The following is a 19,179-nucleotide window of genomic DNA, read 5'->3' as shown; positions in this document are numbered from 1 at the left end:
GACTCCCGGCTTCATCGATTTCAGACACCCGCGGTCTTTCGCTACTCAGGTTAAACATGATATATAAGTCACTCGGGTGGGTTCCTCCTTTGTTTTCACACAGCTGAATAAACGTCAAACAGAAAACTGATTAAACAGAGGTGTGAGACGGTGCTGAAGCACCCCCAAAAATGGGCTAAAATCGCCCCTGGCTCAAGGTATAAATAAACAACACGTAAGTCAAGTGAAACTATGCATTCGACACAGCTCTTGTGTTTTACATGCTTTGGAATTAGAACCGTTCTTAAGATTCTCTAGATAATTGGAAAACAGGGCTTTAAAAGCAAATATGTTTGGACCCTGTTGAGAAAATATTGTACAATGTATGTCAAATTTGGCAAAAATAATCAGAAGATTGATAATGTATTTTTTTCCTGGAATTATTTTATCGGTATGTGAGAGGCCAAATAGAATATGTTTAAACTTCAGTTTACATGAGGGATCAATTTTGGTGTTTCTAAAATTATTTAGATCAATCCAAAAAACATGTGTATATGTGCATTCCAAAATAAATGACATATTGTTTCCTCTGCACTGCTGCAAAAAGTACAAAGAGTATCAATATTTTTCTTAAATTTAACCAGATGTGTCTTTACCGGATAACATCTATGAATCAACTTAAGAGTAACTTCTTTTACCTTATTAGTGATAATAAATTTCCTTGATAGAATCCAAGTGTTTTTCCAGTTTATATCATTGAAAATATTGTTCCAGTAAAATACAGCTGCAGGTTTGGAAACAATGTCTTTTTGAATGATTTGTCTAATACATTGATTTGTGGCTTCATCACTCAATAAAGGACAGATGTTACCGATGTACATGCTAGCAGGATGTAGTTCTGGAATAATACAGTTTCTACCTTTAGGAGCAGACACCAGTAACCTTTTCACCCCATCTGGTATTGCATCAAAAACTACAGCATATTCTCTTGCAGTGACAGGAAAATCATAAACAGACAAAAGTTCCTTATAAGAAAATAATTGACCATTAGCATTCAGTAACTGACTCACAAGTAAAATATTTCTATCAATCCATTTCTGAATATTTGTTCTTAAATTTAATATCCTGATTGTTCCAAATGAGATATTTATGGAGAGAAAAGTTGCAAGAGTATATCATTAACCAAGATGATAAGAGTTGACTATGAAAGTTGGAGAGTTTAATCGGTAATCAATAATGGGCCACAACTTGCTCCGGCACTCTGTCTTCTCTGGATAGGTCCTCAGCAAACTTCAGGTCCCGGTTCTCCTTTAAGAAAGGAGATGTCTTGGCCGCTTTCCACAGGCCATCTCTAGTTCTGTGGGAGATGAACTGGATGTTAATAGGTCGGAGACTGGTGTTGTTTGGGCGTTTAGAGCCGACCCGATGTACGGTGTCAATGGTGTCATAAAGTTGATTTTTACATTCAGGCAACACGGCCTGACAAATCTGAACAGCAACTCTCCATGTATCCTCTTGTTGCACTTCTTTGACACCAAACAGCCTGAGGTTCCACCGTCTGGAGTATCGCTCGAGATCTGTGATTCTTTGCTGGGTTTTAATCCATACGCTCTTCCTCTTTGGAGATTTTTTGCTCCAAGGTGCCCCACTCTGCATTTGACATCTTTTATCTCCTCACATGCAAAGTCCACATTTTTTCCGATCGCGGCAATCTGTAATGCGAGGTTATCTGCTCGGTTTATCAAGGTATCGCATATTTGCAAAAGTGCTTTGACATTTTCGGAGACGTCTGTTACCCACTAGTTCGATAGCTAGCCGAGAGCTCGAGGGTCACTAGAGCCGCCGAGAACGGCACAACTCCCGGCACATCATTTTCAGATCACCGCGGACTTCCGCTACTCAGGTTAAACGTAATATATAAGTCACTTAGACAACCTAAAAAGTTATTGTTTGGCTTTTTTCCATGTTTTATTTGTTCGTGAGTAAATCGGTTTGGCTGAGATTAAAGTTATTAGATTAGATTAGATAATTAGATAAAACTTTATTAATCCCCCGGGTGGGTTCCTCCTTTGTCTTTCTTCAGCTCTCGACGAAGGCGGTCGCACTTTTCTCCTCTCCTCCTTCCCCGCTTAGCCTCTTGTGTCCTTGTCCTGTTTCGTGTGCATTACTTTCCCTCGAACACTCTCTCACAGTCGTTCTCTAAAACCTTAAAGAGAATTATGGATTTGATCAACTGGTCTCTGAATGCTATTGACACCCTTTTCTCAACGAGAAGTCTGGGCTCAGGAGAGCCCGAGTACCCTGGAGGGACTTTCCCTGCCGGATACACGATGGACGGGTGGCAGAAATGGAGGATCGTGTGCCTGGCGGGACTGTCGATCGAGGACGCTGAAGATATTTACCTATTCGGAACCATGATAACAGGGTTCTTGCTGATCGGAGCTGGCTTGGCCCTGACTTATCAGAGAAATAAGAGGGCAGAACCGGCTGTTCAAACCCCCCCCCCCCAGGCTGCCCGCTGGGATTGAAACAATGGGACGAGGCGCGACTTCTCACAACAAAAGCAGCATGGTTAAGACCTTGGAGATGCTTACAGCTGCCATGAAGACTCAAAATAACACCTCTGAGCGTATATTGGGATACATCAAGGAGAGGCCTGCTCAAAATGACACCTTTGAGCGAAAGTTGGATCACATCGCAGAACAGCTCACTGCAGTTGTGAGGTCTTGGAATCACAAGAATGACAACACCACGGAACAGAAGTTTGATACCATCATGGGGAGGCTCGCGGCTCTCCAACGGGAGATCGAGAGACCAGTGTCGGAGTGTTAAAGAACAGCTTTGAAATTCTCCTGACCTGCTCGCATAAAAGAGAAATCAACAACGTCAACATCAGAATGCGGATACCTTGGCGCCAGCTGCGGCCTCAAGGCTGGAGCTGAACAAACCACCCTGATAACGACTGTGTTTAGTCTGTTCCCCCCATTCCATGCAAGCCCACCTGGGTTGGCTGGAAGACTGTTTACTTAGCCTGGCAGGGCGAAGGACACTGTCTCAGCTGAACTCTGGGCGCACACACACACACACACACATACACTGATGTGCACACACTGATCCCCCCTCCCTTTCCAAACGCCTTCGATGCTTGTGCCCTCCCGGGGAAGATGGCGGTCGACTGGACCAGCGCAGATATGCTGCAGGACCGGATGCGCTGTCTACACCGGCTCTCTCTTACCCTTTACCCGCCCCTGTTGCTTGGCTTGTGTTTCTATGGTGTGTTGATAGTCATGTGCTTTTTGTGCTGAGGTGTTTTTTCTGTTATCAAACTGTTCTCCCACTAGGAGCTCAGTCTGAGTGGAGTTTTTTTCTCCTCCTCTTACCTCATGTTATGTATTTTCGTTGTTTTTTCCTATCAGCCGACCTTTCTGACACGTCTCCCCAATGTGATGTTTGTGTAAAGTTGGTCAGAAGGTTCCTTTGTAAGTGCGCATGCATCATTAGCGTGCTGCCTGCTGTAACCCTAATTTCCTTCGGGATTAATAAAGTATTCTGATTCTGATTTTTCACACAGCTGAATAAATGTTAAACAGAAGTGTGAGATGGTCGAGAATTTACTCCAGTGTCCTGTTATATTTTAGATAGCAACCTCAGGAGGATGCAGCCCATGAATTTCGACACGACTTGAGGGAACTAAAAAAGTACACACTCGGCCTCGTTGGTCCAGCTGTGAGTCCGTTACCGTGAACTATGGAGCAGCAGATTTGTGCTGTTTGTGCTGAAACTAAGCTGCACACAGCTGATGTTAGCCAGGAAAACATTACACACTGACTTTAATACAAACACACACAGTTTGTTGTGTGAAGAAATCAAACACGAGCTGAACAAGCATTAAAGTTCCTAAAGACAAACTGTTAAAAGAGGAAACAAAGAAAACTTACAGTTTCTTCACACACCAACAACAAGCTCCACTCCACGAAGTTAAGGAAGTGGAAGTAAACTTTGAGCCTAATGCGGCGTTTGAGGACACTCGGGAGCATGGAAACACTGTGCTGCGTTCACGTAAACATCGGAAAGTCCTGCTGGTTTTCCTGTTTGAAGCACAAACATCCGTCATCAGTTTGTTGTTCTTCTTCCTGCAGTGTTTGAATATTTCAGCACTAAAAGGATGTTTCTTCAAAGCTTATTTCAACCTGTTGAAATCATGAATGAAAGTGCAGACTGAGTGGAAGAGCCAAAGTGAATATTTATGTTTTATTTGTTATGGTGCCGCAGGTGTTTAGATTCCCCTGCACCTCAGGTGATTGCATGGGGTTGTGGTCACATGTTATTTACCTGATCCTGGCATTCTCAACTGAGAAGTTGGGTGAGTGGGTTGTTGCACGTCATTTCATGTCACCTTTTAGTCCCGTTTTCAAATGATATAGGTTCATAGATTTATTTATTTAGGACAGTGCATGTTAATGAACATAAATGTAAAAAAAGAATTACATGAATGTAAACATACCAGATTATAGCCAAGGGCTAATTTCCATCTGTTGTCCTTAAGCATAAAAATAGACATAATAATTCATAAAAATTCATCATTCATTCATAATAAAAACTCCATCACCAAACTTACACATACACACCATTCTGTTCCCAAATAAAACATTAAAACTATACAACTCATACATGATCACACACTTGATTTGTCCATAACCAGTTTTTAACCTTTGCCTTAAACAAATTGAATGTCGAGCATTCTCTAATGGGTTGAGGAAGACTGTTCCACAGATGGCCACCCTGGACAGAAAGGACGTTCTGCCCAAATGCTGTCCGTCTGTAGGGTATAAACAAGTCTCCTCGGATTGTAGCTCGAGTGGTCCTGTCTGAGCTTTCTTTATGCCTAATGAACTGCTTTAGTGGTGGTGGAGCAAGGGAGTGTAAGACTTTATATATCGTTAGCTTCATAGCATAAGTGCCTAAGTCATTTTTTTGTGTTTTCGGAAAACAGACGGACAGGATGATGCAGCAGTGGTAGGGGAGTAAAGTTAGGCAAAAATCTCAATTTGACCAAAAAATGACTTAGGCACTTATGCTATGAAGCTAACGATATTAAACTCACTCTTTTAAGTTTCACTAAGTTATTGAAGTTCAGTAATTTATGTTTTTTTAACACATGACAGTGGTGGTGGGAAGTCGGTTTTTTGTCAAGTAGTTTTAAACTTCTTTTATAAATGTTTTCAATAGTTTTAAGTGTTGTTGGACAAGCAAGTGACCAGGACGTCAAACAATAGTCCATATGAGAGATGATCATTGAGTAAAAATAAGTTTTTGCAACGTTCATATTTAAATTATTACGTATATGATTAAAATTTCGATTATTAAATTTAAGTACCTGGGACACTTTGTTTATGTGACTCTTGAAGGATAATGTTGGGTCTAGAATGACCCCAAGATATTTAAATTCTGGAGCTAATTCAAGCTCTACTCCATCCAGGAATATGTTTGACTGCTTCAAGTTTAAGGGGCGTTTTGAAAAATACACACCGACAGTTTTTGAGGTGTTCAACATTAGGCATGAGTCCTCCAGCCAGCTATGCATTAATGCTAAAGCAGCTGTAAGATCTTTTGCCACCTGCTGGACACTATTTGCTTGCGTATATATAACTGCATCGTCCGCATACATTTGAGTAAATATATTTGGACAGACTTCAGGTAAGTTATTGATAAAAAGAGAGAACAATAAGGGCCCAAGAACAGATCCTTGAGGAACCCCTGTATCACAGTCTAAATATGGAGATTTAACCCCATCCAACACCACACACTGTTTCCTGTGTGAGAGATATGAGGCAAACCACTGAAGAGCCTGACTGGAGATATTAAACCGAGTCAATCTGGACAACAATATCTGATGGTTTACAGAGTCGAAAACCTTCTTCAGATCTAAAAATCCAGCTTTCTTGGACATGTCGAACTCCACAGAAGATAAAAATGTATAAAAACAAAGAGACAAGTTGATGTCAAGATGTCGAGACATTACCTCAGCCTTCTGCTCCATGATGGAGAAGATCCTTTCGATACCTATGCTGACACCCACACAGAGGCGATTAGAACATGCTGTAGGTATTACAGGTACTGCACTGCAGTGGTTTGTATCATATCTATCTAATAGACTCCAGTTTGTGCATGTAAATGGAGAGTCCTCTTCACACACTGAGGTTCATCCATCCTGATCCAGTCCAATCCTGTTTTGTAAGTGATTTCCGATCTGGACCTACTCTTCTGAGCCTGTGGTACATCTTGAATATTTTGAATATTCATAGTGGTTGACTGACATCCTGTGTGTCTCTATGCATTTGTGTTTCCATATGTGCTCATATTTCTAATTGTGTGTATCTGCTGGCTGTTCTTTCGTGCGTTTTTAAAATTTCTGCCAGTTTTTCACAGTTGAACAACAAGTAGTTTTGAGTGAACGTCACCTTATTCAGCTTTTTTCAGCTGCTCATTTTCCAATATTTCTGCTTAAGTTGTTACTTTTCTGCTGAATTGTCGTGTTTCTGCTCTGTTTTAGTTATTATGTTTCTCTTAAGTCACGATATTTTTCAATATTCAAAATGAGCAGATCCAGGCTGTTTCACTGGCATAGATACACACAGTCCACACGCTTAATAGTCCCTGTTCACTCTATGCTCTGTGTGTGTGTGTGTGTCCTAAATTAAAGGTAAAAACACACACTCTGACACACGGATGCAAATATAAGTCATCTTTATTTATATAGCACATTTAAAAGTGCTGAACAGAGGGATGATATGGTGAAAAGAATTAAAATAGATAAGATGAAAACATCATAGAAACAGTGAGACATCCGTATATGTTTGTAAAAACATATGTGTACATGCAAATATGCACATACATATACAAAAATGTACACATTCACACACAAACACACATATGTGAACTTAAACTACACGTACACGTGTCTACACATGCAAACATCATCCAATGAGATAAAAGACCAGAATAGCTGAAACACAATAACAGAGGTGTCAGAGAGATCCTTGGAAAATAGGAGGGGCTTCAGATTGGATTTGAAGACTTCCAAGGATGAAGAGGATTTTATGAAAGGGGGACGACTGTTTCAGGGCAGCAATGGAGAAAGCTGTCACCTCTAGATTTGAACTGGGAGCGTGGAAGTAATGACAGCATGTGACTGGAGGAGCGCAGAGTTCGAGTGGGGCGGTGTGGGCTGAGAAGATCTGAAATGTAACCTGGAGCCATAATAATAAACGCACACGCATGCGTCTTCAGCATTACTGGGTTTCTGCAGCTCCTGGTTTCCTGTTTAATACATTCACACAAGCAATCAAAGGCTATGAATCGTTCCACAATGTTTGCAGTCACTTTGTAAAAGTTGTAAAAAGGCAGTCACGGATCAGCACTATAACATTTTGACAATAAATTGTATTTGAATAAAACTGTTGCCTGTAGCCTAAATACGTCTCTGTACCTGAATAGAACTAAAGATTTTTCTTGTGGGTTAATGACACGTCTACCAACTATTTCATGTCCACATTACTGCTGAGAGTTACTCCAAAAACTTCCTTTAGTGGCTCTTCATCAGAATATTTACTTAGTTGTTGACATGAAAATCAGTCATTGTGTATTTTGAACACCTAAACTTCAGTGCGATGCCATTATCCTGCCAAACAACATCAAAGTCTCTAAAAAGGTAAGTATGGAGCAGCATCCTTTTTATGGAAGAGGAAGGAAAAGTCATGTTTATTATTATTCTCATATTACACAGACGGTGCTGACTGAACAGGCTCAGGCTGAAGCAGTGCAGATCCTGGCCTATTTTCAAGTACCATTAAAGTTCTCACGTGTATAAATCTCTCCATTAGATGTCAGTAGACGGCAGATTGCAGTCAGTGCAGTCACTTTTCTTATCCCTCCTGACTCAAGAGCATAAAGCGATCTACGTTAGCTCGGGGAATTCTGACGGTCGTTCAGTAAATCTTTGTTTAATCTCTTTATTTGCTTTTTGGAGAAGTGAAGGTACAAAAACCTCGTCAAGCAAATTTGCTTTGGTGGACAGAAAACAGCCGTTGTAGACTGTTTGGGGTTACCTTTTATAAGTATTGAATTTTCAAAAGTGAAGTCAGTTCTTCTGACCAGGTTCAGACCAGGATGAACACAAGTATGATACTGAACCCACTAGAGAACTGGTCCCAGCTGTGGGTTCACCTCCTCCTGCTGAACTCATAGGACAGACTGTAATGTAGCATCACGTTCATCGGTCACTCCTGACCTCCTGTGAAGCATGACCAATGTGTAATTAATGACTTCATTATTTGGGGTATTATTGCTATAAAAATAATATTAATAGTATTATTATTATTGTGCTTTAGGCTGCACTGATAACGCAGAGGTCTCTTCTTCCTCTGGGCTGTTTAAAGGGCCAGTTTATCCAAAGCTGTGTATATACCAGCTGCTGTCAGGCTTCAGATGTCTGCATTAGTCCACAGTCCACTGTTTGTAAGCCATTGCTTTACTGCAAAAGTTCCCATCTACTGTAAAGAAATGGAGATAAGCAGGCACATAATATGAAAAGGCATGCTGTAGCTGACTTTGTCTTTTCTGATCCATCGGTTTGTGTGGCTCTTTCCACAGGAGGGACCTAACCCACACTTTATTTACTTATATGATAAGTTTAGTGGAGTGTAGTGCAAAATACACAGTGTTTACTTTTAATTTAACAACATGAAGCTGCATCAAGTTTCCATGGTGACTGCTCAAGAAATTCTGCATTCATAAATAAACATCAGACTGTCAAAAGAGCTCATCTGTGCGAGACCACCGAGCTGAGAGCATTTTCAGGTCCAGATCCCCCCGTACGCCTTCGTTGAGAGCAGTTAAAGTTTTTCTTCCTGACTTTGATTTGAAAACGTCGAAATGGAATCAAGTCAAGGAATCTATAAACCTATCAGGGTAGGTGACGTTTTTGCTTTTACTGCATTTCAGTAATTTGAAGAATTTGATGTCGTTTTAAAAGTTGACAAACTGAGAATCCTTTTAAGTAACAATGACTAAATTGCTATTTCTTTGACAGGTGTTGTTCAACACACCGATTTATGAAACAGCTCTAAAGATCTGCTGGTATCTTCCGGGCTACAGGACTCAGGTTAGACCCAGATTCATGCAAACCAAAGCTGACAGAAAATATCAGGTCATTTCTGAGGACCTGAGAGTGGTGGTGATTAAATGTCTCCTTTACTTTTAGATTGCGATTATGACGGAGTTTCTCAGACTTCAGCAGGAAGATCTAATTCCACCGAACCTCACTGCTGAAGATCTGAGAGATCTTTTGGTGGAGAAGAGCAGGGAGACACTCAGAGAGCAGTGAGTTACTGTCACACCTGAAAGTCTGTTTGTGATGACGTGTAAGTGCTGAGAGAAAACCTCTGCTTTGCTTTCTTTTGAAGGCTGTGGGAGTTCGAGTTAGAGGATTTTGACGAAGAGGAAGCCAAACCTCTTCTAAGGCTGGTAAGACGAGAAAACCCACAAGACTTTTTTTCATTATGTGCACATAACCTTTAAACATAAGCGCACTGTAAATGTGTTTTCTGTTTCAGGTGTGGGCGGTGAACGTCAGCAATAAAATGAGGGACGTTGAATTTGAAGCCAGGATGCTTCTTCAGTTCCCAGAGGCCGTACCTCCTAAATTTCAGTGAGTCACATGTAACATACAGTTATTAACCCTGTAAGACCCAACCCATCAAAAAACAGCCAGAAAATTCAGATTCTTTGGAACTGAGATGTTTATTAACCCTTTAAACAAAAGCCACAAATTAGTTCTTTGCTATGTCATGTTGTGTATGATTTACTTTTATTGTGTATTTATTTTTTGTATCACATTTGATACACTGGGTGTTTTTGGCAACTTTTTGTTAACGACAATGTTAACTTTAGACTAAAAAAGAGTTTTGTCCACAACATTTAGAAATTATAGCAAGTATTGATCATGTTGATGAGATCGAGGTCTCAGAAACTCATGTATGATACAAAGGCGGTTACAGGGTTAACAGTCCAGCTACAGTGTTTCAATATTTAAGTGATGCTTTGAATATGTTTAACAGATAACTCTTATCATGTTTTTCTACAGAGCACCTAAACTCCTCCGCGTGGTGAAGGATTACGTTGAAATCCTGAAAAAGAAGCAGCAGGAACAGCATAACAGCAAACTGCTCACCGCGCAGGAGGTAGTGATCGAGGTAGTTCCCCGCGTTCTCCAGGGCTTCTGGGAGCTTCCTCCTCGTCCCCTCCTAAACATGGCCTCCCAGAGTCTAAGTATCCTCTCCACCAGTGTCACCAAGGCCACTTTAGATCGTGTCTCCAGGAGTCTCACGGCGATGGAAACACAGGCCGTCTTCACCCGCTCTATCCGAGACGATATGGTCGACAGCATCCTGACGGAGATCAGACAGAAATTTCCTGAAGAAATTCTGTCTATCAAAGTTGCAAACTTTGCACCCGTGTTGCTGAAGACCATTGCTGATGTAGCAAGGATCCGGATATGTGAAATCTTTGAGCCCCCTTCAAGTCCTGATGTGAAGAGCACAAATGGAGAGCGCTCCTCTGACGGCCTTTCAATGGCAAATGTTCCACCAGCCGAAGGAGCTCTGTCAGAGAGTGTGCCAGAGCCCGACGTTCCCCGTGAGGAACTTCTTTCTGAAAGGGCATCCAGTCTGAGTACTCGAGACCTTACGATCGAAGGAGCTCTGTCAGAGAGTGTGCCAGAGCCCGACGTTCCCTGTGAGGAACTTCTTTCTGAAAGGGCATCCAGTCTGAGTACTCGAGACCTTACGATCGAAGGAGCTCTGTCAGAAAGTGTTCCAGAGCCCGACGTTCCCTGTGAGGAACCCTATGCCGAGTCCAAATCCTGTGTTGAAGGCGAAGATCATAAGATCAAAGGATCTTGTTCGGAAATTGGGCCGGTTCCTGATGTTCCCTTTGAGGAACCTTCTCCTGAACCTGAAGCCAGCATGAAGTCCAAAGACCGTCAGATCAACAAGAAGAAAAAGGGCTTCTTCAAAAGACTGAGAAGTCTGTTCTGCTGCTGTTGCAGACCAAAAGTCACCGACTGACACTGAAGCTGTGACCCAGTGTTGGTGTTGCAGTAACTCTAAATATGTAAATATGTTCCTTGATGATTGTTGTTCATGTTTTTGGGGGTTTCTTTAGTTTTCAGTGGGCTGGGTGTTTTTTCTCCTCCGTGTTCTTTACTTGATTCTTGTTCATAGTTCCTGATTTGTTTTCCTAGTTCTTGTTTCTTAGTTTTAAGTTTCTTGAGTCCACCTGAGTTTCCAGCAATAAAAGCTGCCGATTCAAGTTTCATTCCACGTAAGAGTCCTGTGTTTGGGTCCTGCTACCTGCCTGTCACAGCACACCATGACAGAAACTTTATAAACTCATTCATATTTCTACACGAGTCTCCAGCTATGTTAAAGATTTTTTTCTTTCAAACATTTGTAAGAATCTCTTATGGTTCTCAAAATACTTCCACAAGTCCAGTAAGTGTAGTGCAGTAACATATTGGTGGTATTATTTTTCATTATTATTTTTAATACAATTATTTATTATTTTTAATGCACTTTGAACTGAAACTGGTATATAAAATGTACTTCCTGTAGAAAATGCAGTGTGAATGCTAATAGCTGAATAGTTTGAGTTGAATTTTTATAATTGCTGAAATCTTTGGTGAAAAACATGTTACAGTTTTTACCCGTTGCTTGAACACATTTTGCAAAACGTCGCTCATTGTGCCAAAACTCTAAACACAAGTAAACATGACACAACAGAATATACCATTCACATCTGTGCCAAACTGAAACTCTGCTGTCAAAACCTAACATTCCTCTGTCAAAATGTAACTCTGTTGACAAAATGACACATACTTGCATCACATGCAGATCAGATCAGGGGGACACACTAGTCTACTTCATATAAAACACTGCAGTCTGTGATTGTCATTGTTTATTCTGAAGGCATATTTTCAGGAGACAAACAACCAAAAAAGCAAATAGGCCTACTCAGTATTGTCCACTGCAGCACCATGAATTCAGATCAAGCAAAAAAAACATAATACAGTAATAGAAAAAACACTATACTGTACACACAAAACATCATGACAATTGTGCATACGTGGGCTCATGGATCCCGCCGTCTGTTGGGGTCTGGCCACAGGACCTCATCGACATCGCAAGCAGTGTCTTCTCCCGCTGGGCACCGGGGAAAATATCCTCTTGCATGTCGAAACCATCCATGGATTGCTGTCACCTGAATGTCGCCGCAGGCCTGTTCCATTGCCTGCAGAAGAGGCATGCGGGCATGTGGTTGGCGGTCATATACACGCCATCTCCAAGCCTAAAAAAATCCTCTATAGGGTTTAAAAATGGTGAGTAAGGGGGCAAGTATACCACTTCAAGTTGGTTGTGGTTGGAGAACCAGGCCTGGACCAGAGCAGCCGATGGAAACTGACATGATCCCATATCACCACAAACCTGGGCTGATCTGCTCTGTTCTGTACAACTATATCATGGAGAGCATCTAGAAATGTGAGTATATGTTGGCTATTGTATGGACCTAGTTTTGCATGATGATGCAGAAGCCCTCGAAGGCTTATGGCGGCACACAATGTGATATTTCCCCTGCGCTGCCCTGGGACGTGCACAATTGCCCTTTGGCCAATTACATTACGACCCGTCGTCTTGTTTCGCACAGGTCGAATCCAGCTTCATCAATGAAAATGAATTCATGAGGCTGTGCAGCTCCATCCATGGCCGAGATTCTCTGTAAAACAAAGAGAACATATTACTGCACTACAGTGCTACACATACAGGACCCTCACCCATCACACAGGTACCTGTGTAGCTCTCAGGATGGATCCATGTGGTACTGATATGGTACATATTCAGCTGCTGCTGGATTTCACCAATACTGTATTGTCCATGTAAAGGACAGTTACACGTACCCGTACATATTCAGCTCGGAGTCCTTTGACCCCGTCACTGGTCCTCTCAAATGGGACTCTGTAGAGCTGCTTCATGGTGATGCTGTGTTTTCCCAAGATGCGTCTGATGGTGGTGATGCTCACATGGTTTATGTTGTTGAACACTCGCCTGTCTGCAAGTATTTGCTTTCGTAGCTGGTGGAGACGGATGGCATTGTCTGCCCTCACTAGGTCCACGACGGCAAGTTCCTGCTGTTGTGTGAACAGGCGTTGGCGTCCTGCCCCAGAAGGTCTTCGAGTCATTCTAGAGAAATACAACCACATACTGTCATCGCTTTGCTTATTTTCTTACAGTACTTTACTGTATATACTGTATCATCCACTGTACAACACTGTACTTCAATATAAGTAATCATGCTATGTTTCACAGAAACCACCACTTTGGCTGCAAAAGGAGCATTAGCACCCTGCAGTACCCTGCACACTTGATATGGTGATATACTGTAGAACAGTGCTATGAAAACCATCTGAGTAGAGTAGAAGGCAGAGAGGTGAAGACAGACCTGCTTTCTAGTCTGAATGTTATTACAGTTTTTTCTGAATTCTTAAACCCTAACTGTGATTCTTACAGCACAATTCCTAAAACTATTAATACTTATAGCAAAACCACTCACTGAGTTTGCAAAACTAAAAGCACAAACACTGCTTTGCACTCAGTTTGCCATTTTGTAACACACACTTTGCAAACCTGTAGGCACAATTCACTGCACAACACTCTCTTTGCAGAACTTTAAACACAACTCACTGCTTTACACTCAATTACCAAATTTCCAACACACTCCTAGCAAAATTATACATGTATGGCTATCATTAACACTATTTTGCCAACTGTCTGGCACACTTTCACATGTGAAAACTGTTTTAGATAATTAGTCCACTTTGCAATCAGCCTAAGCACTATAAACAGGCCACAGGTAAGCTGTCTATGTGGAGTACAATGGAAGGAGCAGTAAGAGTGAGAAGAGTGAGAATCAGAGGGGGCCGAGGGAGAGGACGTGGAGGTGAAGAAGTTGGAGGAAGAGGACATGGAGGTGAAGAAGCAAGAGGGTTAGAGGAAGTTAGAGGAAGAGGACAAGGAGGAGCAAGAAGAGGACGAGGAGGGGAAAGAGGAAGGGTAAGAAGAGTAAGAAACAGAATAACTGATGACATCAGAGCTACAATAGTGGACCATGTCATCAACCATGGGATGACCCTGAGGGAAGCTGGCCAACGGGTTCAGCCTAAACTGAGCCGCTACACTGTGGCAAGCATCATTAGGACATTTCGAAATGAGAATCGGTAAGTACTTTGTAGCACTGCCGTACTCTAATGAGAAACACAACAGTACCATACATGCAAAAATACTGAAATTGTTACTTTACAGAATTGCTAGACGTCCAGATGTTGGGGGCAGAGGCAGAATGTTCACTCCAGAGCAAGAGACCCATATAGTGAACATGGTGATTGCCAATAATGCAATAAGACTGCGCGAAATACAGCAGCGCATAATTGATAATGACACCATCTTTCAAAATATACACAGTGCAAGCATTTCTGCACTAAGTTGAGTACTTGCGCGCCACAGAATAAGAATGAAGCAAATTTACAGAGTTCCTTTCGAGAGAAACACAGAACGTGTAAAGCAACTGCGATATGACTATGTGCAGGTAAGCTAGTGTCATTGGTTCTGAATTTGGAAGTGCATACTGTAGTGCTGTGCATGGGCCTGATGTGTTGCATTTGTTTTGTCTTGTCCAGAGAGTGATGGAACTAGAAGCAGATGCAATGGGACATGAGCTACTTTTTGTAGATGAGGCCGGTTTTAACCTCAGTAAAACCAGGAGACGTGGCAGGAACATTATTGGACACCGTGCCATCATCAATGTCCCAGGACAACGTGGTGGTAACATAACCATGTGTGCAGCTATAAGCCAAAATGGTGTTGTTCACCATCATGCAACCATAGGCCCATACAACACTGCACACATTATTGCATTCCTGGACACCTTGCATGACATGCTCACTGTTCAGAGACCAGAGCAGACCCGATATGTCATCATATGGGACAATGTTAGTTTCCATAGGGCTGCTTTGGTCCGCAACTGGTTTACAGACCACCCATCCTTCATGGCACTCAACCTCCCTCCATACTCTCCATTCTTAAATCCCATCGAGGAGTTCTTCTCTGCCTGGCGCTGGAAAGTGTACAACCGTCATCCTCATCAACAGGTAGCCCTTTTACAGGCAATGGAGGAGGCATGTGGAGATATTGACCAGGCATCATGTCAGGCCTGGATACGGCATTCAAGGAGATATTTTCCCCGGTGCCTTGGACTGGAGGATATCGCATGCGATGTGGACGAAATTTTGTGGCCGGACCCAGAAAGACGACATGATGTAGGCTGATTGTCTTTTTGTTCCCTTTTTTTTGTGGAATTCCTATTTTGTGTTCTGACTTTGTCTTGGTTTTGATGAGTGTGAATAAACACCAATACTTGAAGTTTGGATCCTTGTATGTTTACATGACACTATTTCAATTTTCAATTTCAATTTTATTTCTATAGCACATTTAAAAGTCACAGGTACAACAAAGTGCTTCACAGACGAGCCATACTTGCAGGTTTACAGCAAAAGAAAACAATTAACAACAAAGAAATACAGTTTTAGGATGGTAATATTGCAACAAGCACGAACCGGGAAGCTAAGTAGTTTGAAAGGCGAGCTTAAACAAATGGGTTTTTAACCGTGATTTGAAAGATTGAATAGTTTCCGACGCACGGACATCAACCGGCAGGCTGTTCCAGAGTTTTGGTGCAGCAAAAGCAAAGGCACGATCCCCCTTCGTCTTTAGTCGAGACATTGGTTGCATTAGGAGCCCCTGATTAGAGGATCTGAGTGCCCTTGTAGGGATATATAAATTAAGAAGGTCAATCAAATAACTGGGTGCCAAGTTATTTAAGATTTTAAAAGTGTATAGAAGAATTTTAAAAACAATAGGTATTTGACAGGAAGCCAGTGTAGGTTAGCTAGAATAGGAGTGATATGATCCTGTCTTCTAGTGCCGCTTAAAAGGCGTGCTGCGGCATTCTGGACTAATTGTCTATGACAAAAGTGTGACCTCAAATTGACATCTGTACACAGAGAAAGCAAAAGCCAGATGTGTTTTGTATTCATACCATCAGTGTGCAGTTGGCGCATTGTGTGCTTAGTAGATGATGGCTTGTGTGTACTGTTTGATACGAAAACACCATTTTTACGAAGGTGTGAAGAGTTAATCTAGCTGTGTTCGCTTTTGCAAGAGAACTACAATGTTTTGATAATTGGGTGACAGGTTTTCTTATCTGTGTGTAGAGTTTTGCAAAAATAGCCAATAGTTACAAAAAATGTGCTTAAGCAATCAGAAAAAACTGTAAGCTCTCCTTAGTATGGCTGGCTCCGTTTCTCCAACAGCGCACTCACAGGCAGCAGCTGCCCCGCCCTCTCGCTCAGTTGCTTAGTGTCTGAGCTCGGATCATACCAATATCAGGGGGGATTCACGCACAGTCGTAAATTCCCACAGTGTGCACTGTGCTTCGAATATTGCTTGCACTTTTTGTTTTATACAGTTGTCAACCAGGCATCTAACTATGAAAAAATTACACTCCAAGAGACCCCGGGCTTCTGACAAAACAACCTGGGCTTAAGCCCAGTAAGCCACCCCCACGTTCCACCACTGGTGTTTAACCCATTACAGTTTTTTTCAGTCGCTAACAAGCGTTTGTCCAAACAGTTGTCACATTTGCAAAACTCTAAACACAATTAGCACAGCATCGGTCTGTTGTGGCCATACCATTCACACATTTCATGTCGTGTTCACCCAATATGCAGTCAGTGAACACATTTCCACAACGCTTACATTTTCTTAACAGACAAGCTATACCTCCCAACAAAATTATGGACTGTTTTTGTAGTATCTACGAATGTTAACACACAACATCCCACAATAGCAAAAACAATATTCCAAACCTTAGATACAGTATAAAAACCTCTGCTTCTGCAATGATATCAGTACAAAAACAATATCAATATCAAAAATATATCTCAGCTGATAATAAACAAACAATTGAATAATTGACACACAGCTGATTTATGTTGGGTAAATTGGGCCAACCACAGCTTCTTCCATTCTGGCTTAGACTCAGTGGGGTTTATAAGGCAAGACCTTGAGGAGTGATGTGTTTGGAAACAAAAAGAAGACAAACACTGTAATGTCTGGTCAAGGAAGAGTAAGAGCAAGGGGCCCAGGGAGAAGAGCAGGCCCAAGGAGAGGGCAAGGTAGAGGTGTAAGAATGCGTGGTGGTGGCATTCCAAGGGCTGCAAGAACAGTAGTCAGTGATGAAATTCGTGCCACTATCATTGACCATGTAATCAACCATGGTCTTTCACTAAGAGAGGCTGGTGAAAGAGTGCAGCCCAATTTGAGGCGGTCAACGGTTGCCTCCATTATACGCATCTTTCAACAAACCAACAGGTAAGTATTGCATTTTACATGGATTGTTTCTATTCTCACTTGACATGTCAATATGGTCATACAGTAATGCATATGTTGAGTTTTTTGTCTTTCTAAAGAATGCAACGTCTTCCACCCTCTGGGGGAAGAGGAAAGCTCCTCAGTAATGATCAGGAGCTTGCCATTGTAGAAATGGTTACTGCAAATAATGCAATAAAACTGCGTGAAATTCAAACTAGAATTGTGGCGGACCATGAGATATTTGACAATATCGATAGAACCAGCCTCACAACCATTACGCGGACATTGTCCAAACACAGAGTGCGGATGAAGCAGCTCTACACTGTTCCCTTTGAGAGGAACAGTGAGAGGGTCAAGGAGCTACGACGACAATATGTCCAGGTATAGTGTATATTCAATCCAATGTCCAGTTCTATAAGCTTTGCACTTTGCAAGTAGGTAACCTACACAATACTAGGTTACAGTACAGTATGGTATACAGTAATAACATGACTTACATTAACTTTGTTTCAGAGAGTTATGGAATTGGAGGCCAACCAGGCCCCTCATGAATTCATATACATCGATGAGGCAGGATTCAATCTGGCCAAAAGGCGTCGACATGGACGAAATGTAATTGGAAAAAGGGCCACAGTTGATGTGCCAGGACAGAGAGGGGCAAACATTACCATGTGTGCAGCAATTGCAAATGCAGGATTACTCCTTCACAGATGTCAGGTTGGACCCTATAATACAGAGCGCTTGCTTGCCTTTCTCAATGATCTCCACCAGCGCCTGGTTCCAGAGCAGGGTCAGGAGGGTGAAAACATGAGGACCTTTGTAATTACCTGGGACAATGTGGCTTTCCATCACTCGCAAGCAATAACAACATGGTTTGAAGTCCACCCAAGACTGGTAAGTCTCTTCCTTCCACCCTATTCACCTTTCCTCAACCCCATAGAGGAGTTCTTTTCTGCATGGAGGTGGAAGGTTTATGACCATCAGCCACATGACCAGATGTCCCTCCTTGAAGCCATGGATGCTGGCTCCAGGGACATCACAGTTGACGATTGCCAAGGGTGGATCCAACATACCAGGCGGTTTTATCCCAGGTGCATCGACTTGGATAACATCAGATGTGATGTTGATGAAAACATGTGGCCTAACCCTGAAGATCGCAGAGATTAGATGCAAATTTTGCCTCTTTTTAGCCCCCCTCCCCCCCCCCCCCTTTTTATCTTGGCTTTTTGCTGTTGTTTTTTTGTTCAGAATGCTCTTGTGTGTTTCATGGATATTTTGTTCACTGTAAGCAATACTGTAAAACTTTCTCTGTCCTATCATACCGTGTTTCTACTGTACCTCCTGTAGTAAACAGTAAAGAAACAAAAACTTGTTTGCTTTTTACTGGAATGCTTTTGAATGTGAACATTACTGTACATGTAGACATACAGTTACCAACCAAGACATTTCTGGTGTCAAAATGGTGGATTGCATGTTTCGCATGCAAATACCTGTAAAACTGAAACATAAAAGTCTATGCAGTTTTTGTAATGTCAATAATAGCCAGTATTTTGAAACCTGGTGTACTTTGATTGACTGCATGTACCTTGTGAAGTGAAAACAAGTGTTATTCTTTGACAGACTAATTTCATTTTGAGTCAGATTTATAGTGTTTTTATAC

The 19,179-nt window shown here is 41.8% G+C and overlaps 3 protein-coding genes across 3 annotated transcripts; all 3 read left to right on the top strand.

The window, feature by feature from the left end:
- Positions 1-8,135: 8,135 nt before the first annotated feature.
- LOC120720463 lies at positions 8,136-11,666 on the top strand. Its single transcript, XM_040010150.1, has 6 exons — positions 8,136-8,949; positions 9,071-9,142; positions 9,242-9,360; positions 9,444-9,504; positions 9,594-9,688; positions 10,124-11,666. Exons 1-6 carry the CDS (start codon positions 8,914-8,916, stop codon positions 11,103-11,105), a joined length of 1,365 nt encoding a protein of 454 aa, XP_039866084.1. The 5' UTR covers positions 8,136-8,913; the 3' UTR covers positions 11,106-11,666.
- Positions 11,667-14,569: 2,903 nt separating this feature from the next.
- Positions 14,570-15,415, top strand: LOC120720560. Its single transcript, XM_040010285.1, has 2 exons — positions 14,570-14,676; positions 14,768-15,415. Exons 1-2 carry the CDS (start codon positions 14,602-14,604, stop codon positions 15,413-15,415), a joined length of 723 nt encoding a protein of 240 aa, XP_039866219.1. The 5' UTR covers positions 14,570-14,601.
- Positions 15,416-17,785: 2,370 nt separating this feature from the next.
- Positions 17,786-18,714, top strand: LOC120720683. The gene is made up of 2 exons (XM_040010458.1): positions 17,786-17,900; positions 18,033-18,714. The coding sequence occupies exons 1-2, from the start codon at positions 17,826-17,828 to the stop codon at positions 18,684-18,686; spliced, it is 729 nt and encodes a 242-aa protein (XP_039866392.1). The 5' UTR covers positions 17,786-17,825; the 3' UTR covers positions 18,687-18,714.
- Positions 18,715-19,179: the final 465 nt, after the last annotated feature.

Source organism: Simochromis diagramma, unplaced genomic scaffold, assembly GCF_900408965.1.
Source record: "Simochromis diagramma unplaced genomic scaffold, fSimDia1.1 OVJJ01000585.1, whole genome shotgun sequence".
NCBI lineage: Eukaryota > Metazoa > Chordata > Actinopteri > Cichliformes > Cichlidae > Simochromis > Simochromis diagramma.
The sequence above is the reverse complement of the archived record's forward strand: the minus strand, read 5'-3'. Positions and strand labels throughout refer to the sequence as shown.

Excerpts from the sequence above, each read along its gene's own strand:
- LOC120720463 (XM_040010150.1), top strand. The coding sequence starts at position 8,914 with ATGGAATCAAGTCAAGGAATCTATAAACCTATCAGG. Across the intron at positions 9,143-9,241 it reads TTCCGGGCTACAGGACTCAG|ATTGCGATTATGACGGAGTT; the intron begins GTTAGACCCAGA and ends CTTTACTTTTAG. Across the intron at positions 9,689-10,123 it reads GCCGTACCTCCTAAATTTCA|AGCACCTAAACTCCTCCGCG; the intron begins GTGAGTCACATG and ends GTTTTTCTACAG.
- LOC120720683 (XM_040010458.1), top strand. The coding sequence starts at position 17,826 with ATGAAGCAGCTCTACACTGTTCCCTTTGAGAGGAACAGTGAGAGGGTC. Across the intron at positions 17,901-18,032 it reads TACGACGACAATATGTCCAG|AGAGTTATGGAATTGGAGGC; the intron begins GTATAGTGTATA and ends ACTTTGTTTCAG.
- LOC120720560 (XM_040010285.1), top strand. The coding sequence starts at position 14,602 with ATGAAGCAAATTTACAGAGTTCCTTTCGAGAGAAACACAGAACGTGTA. Across the intron at positions 14,677-14,767 it reads TGCGATATGACTATGTGCAG|AGAGTGATGGAACTAGAAGC; the intron begins GTAAGCTAGTGT and ends TGTCTTGTCCAG.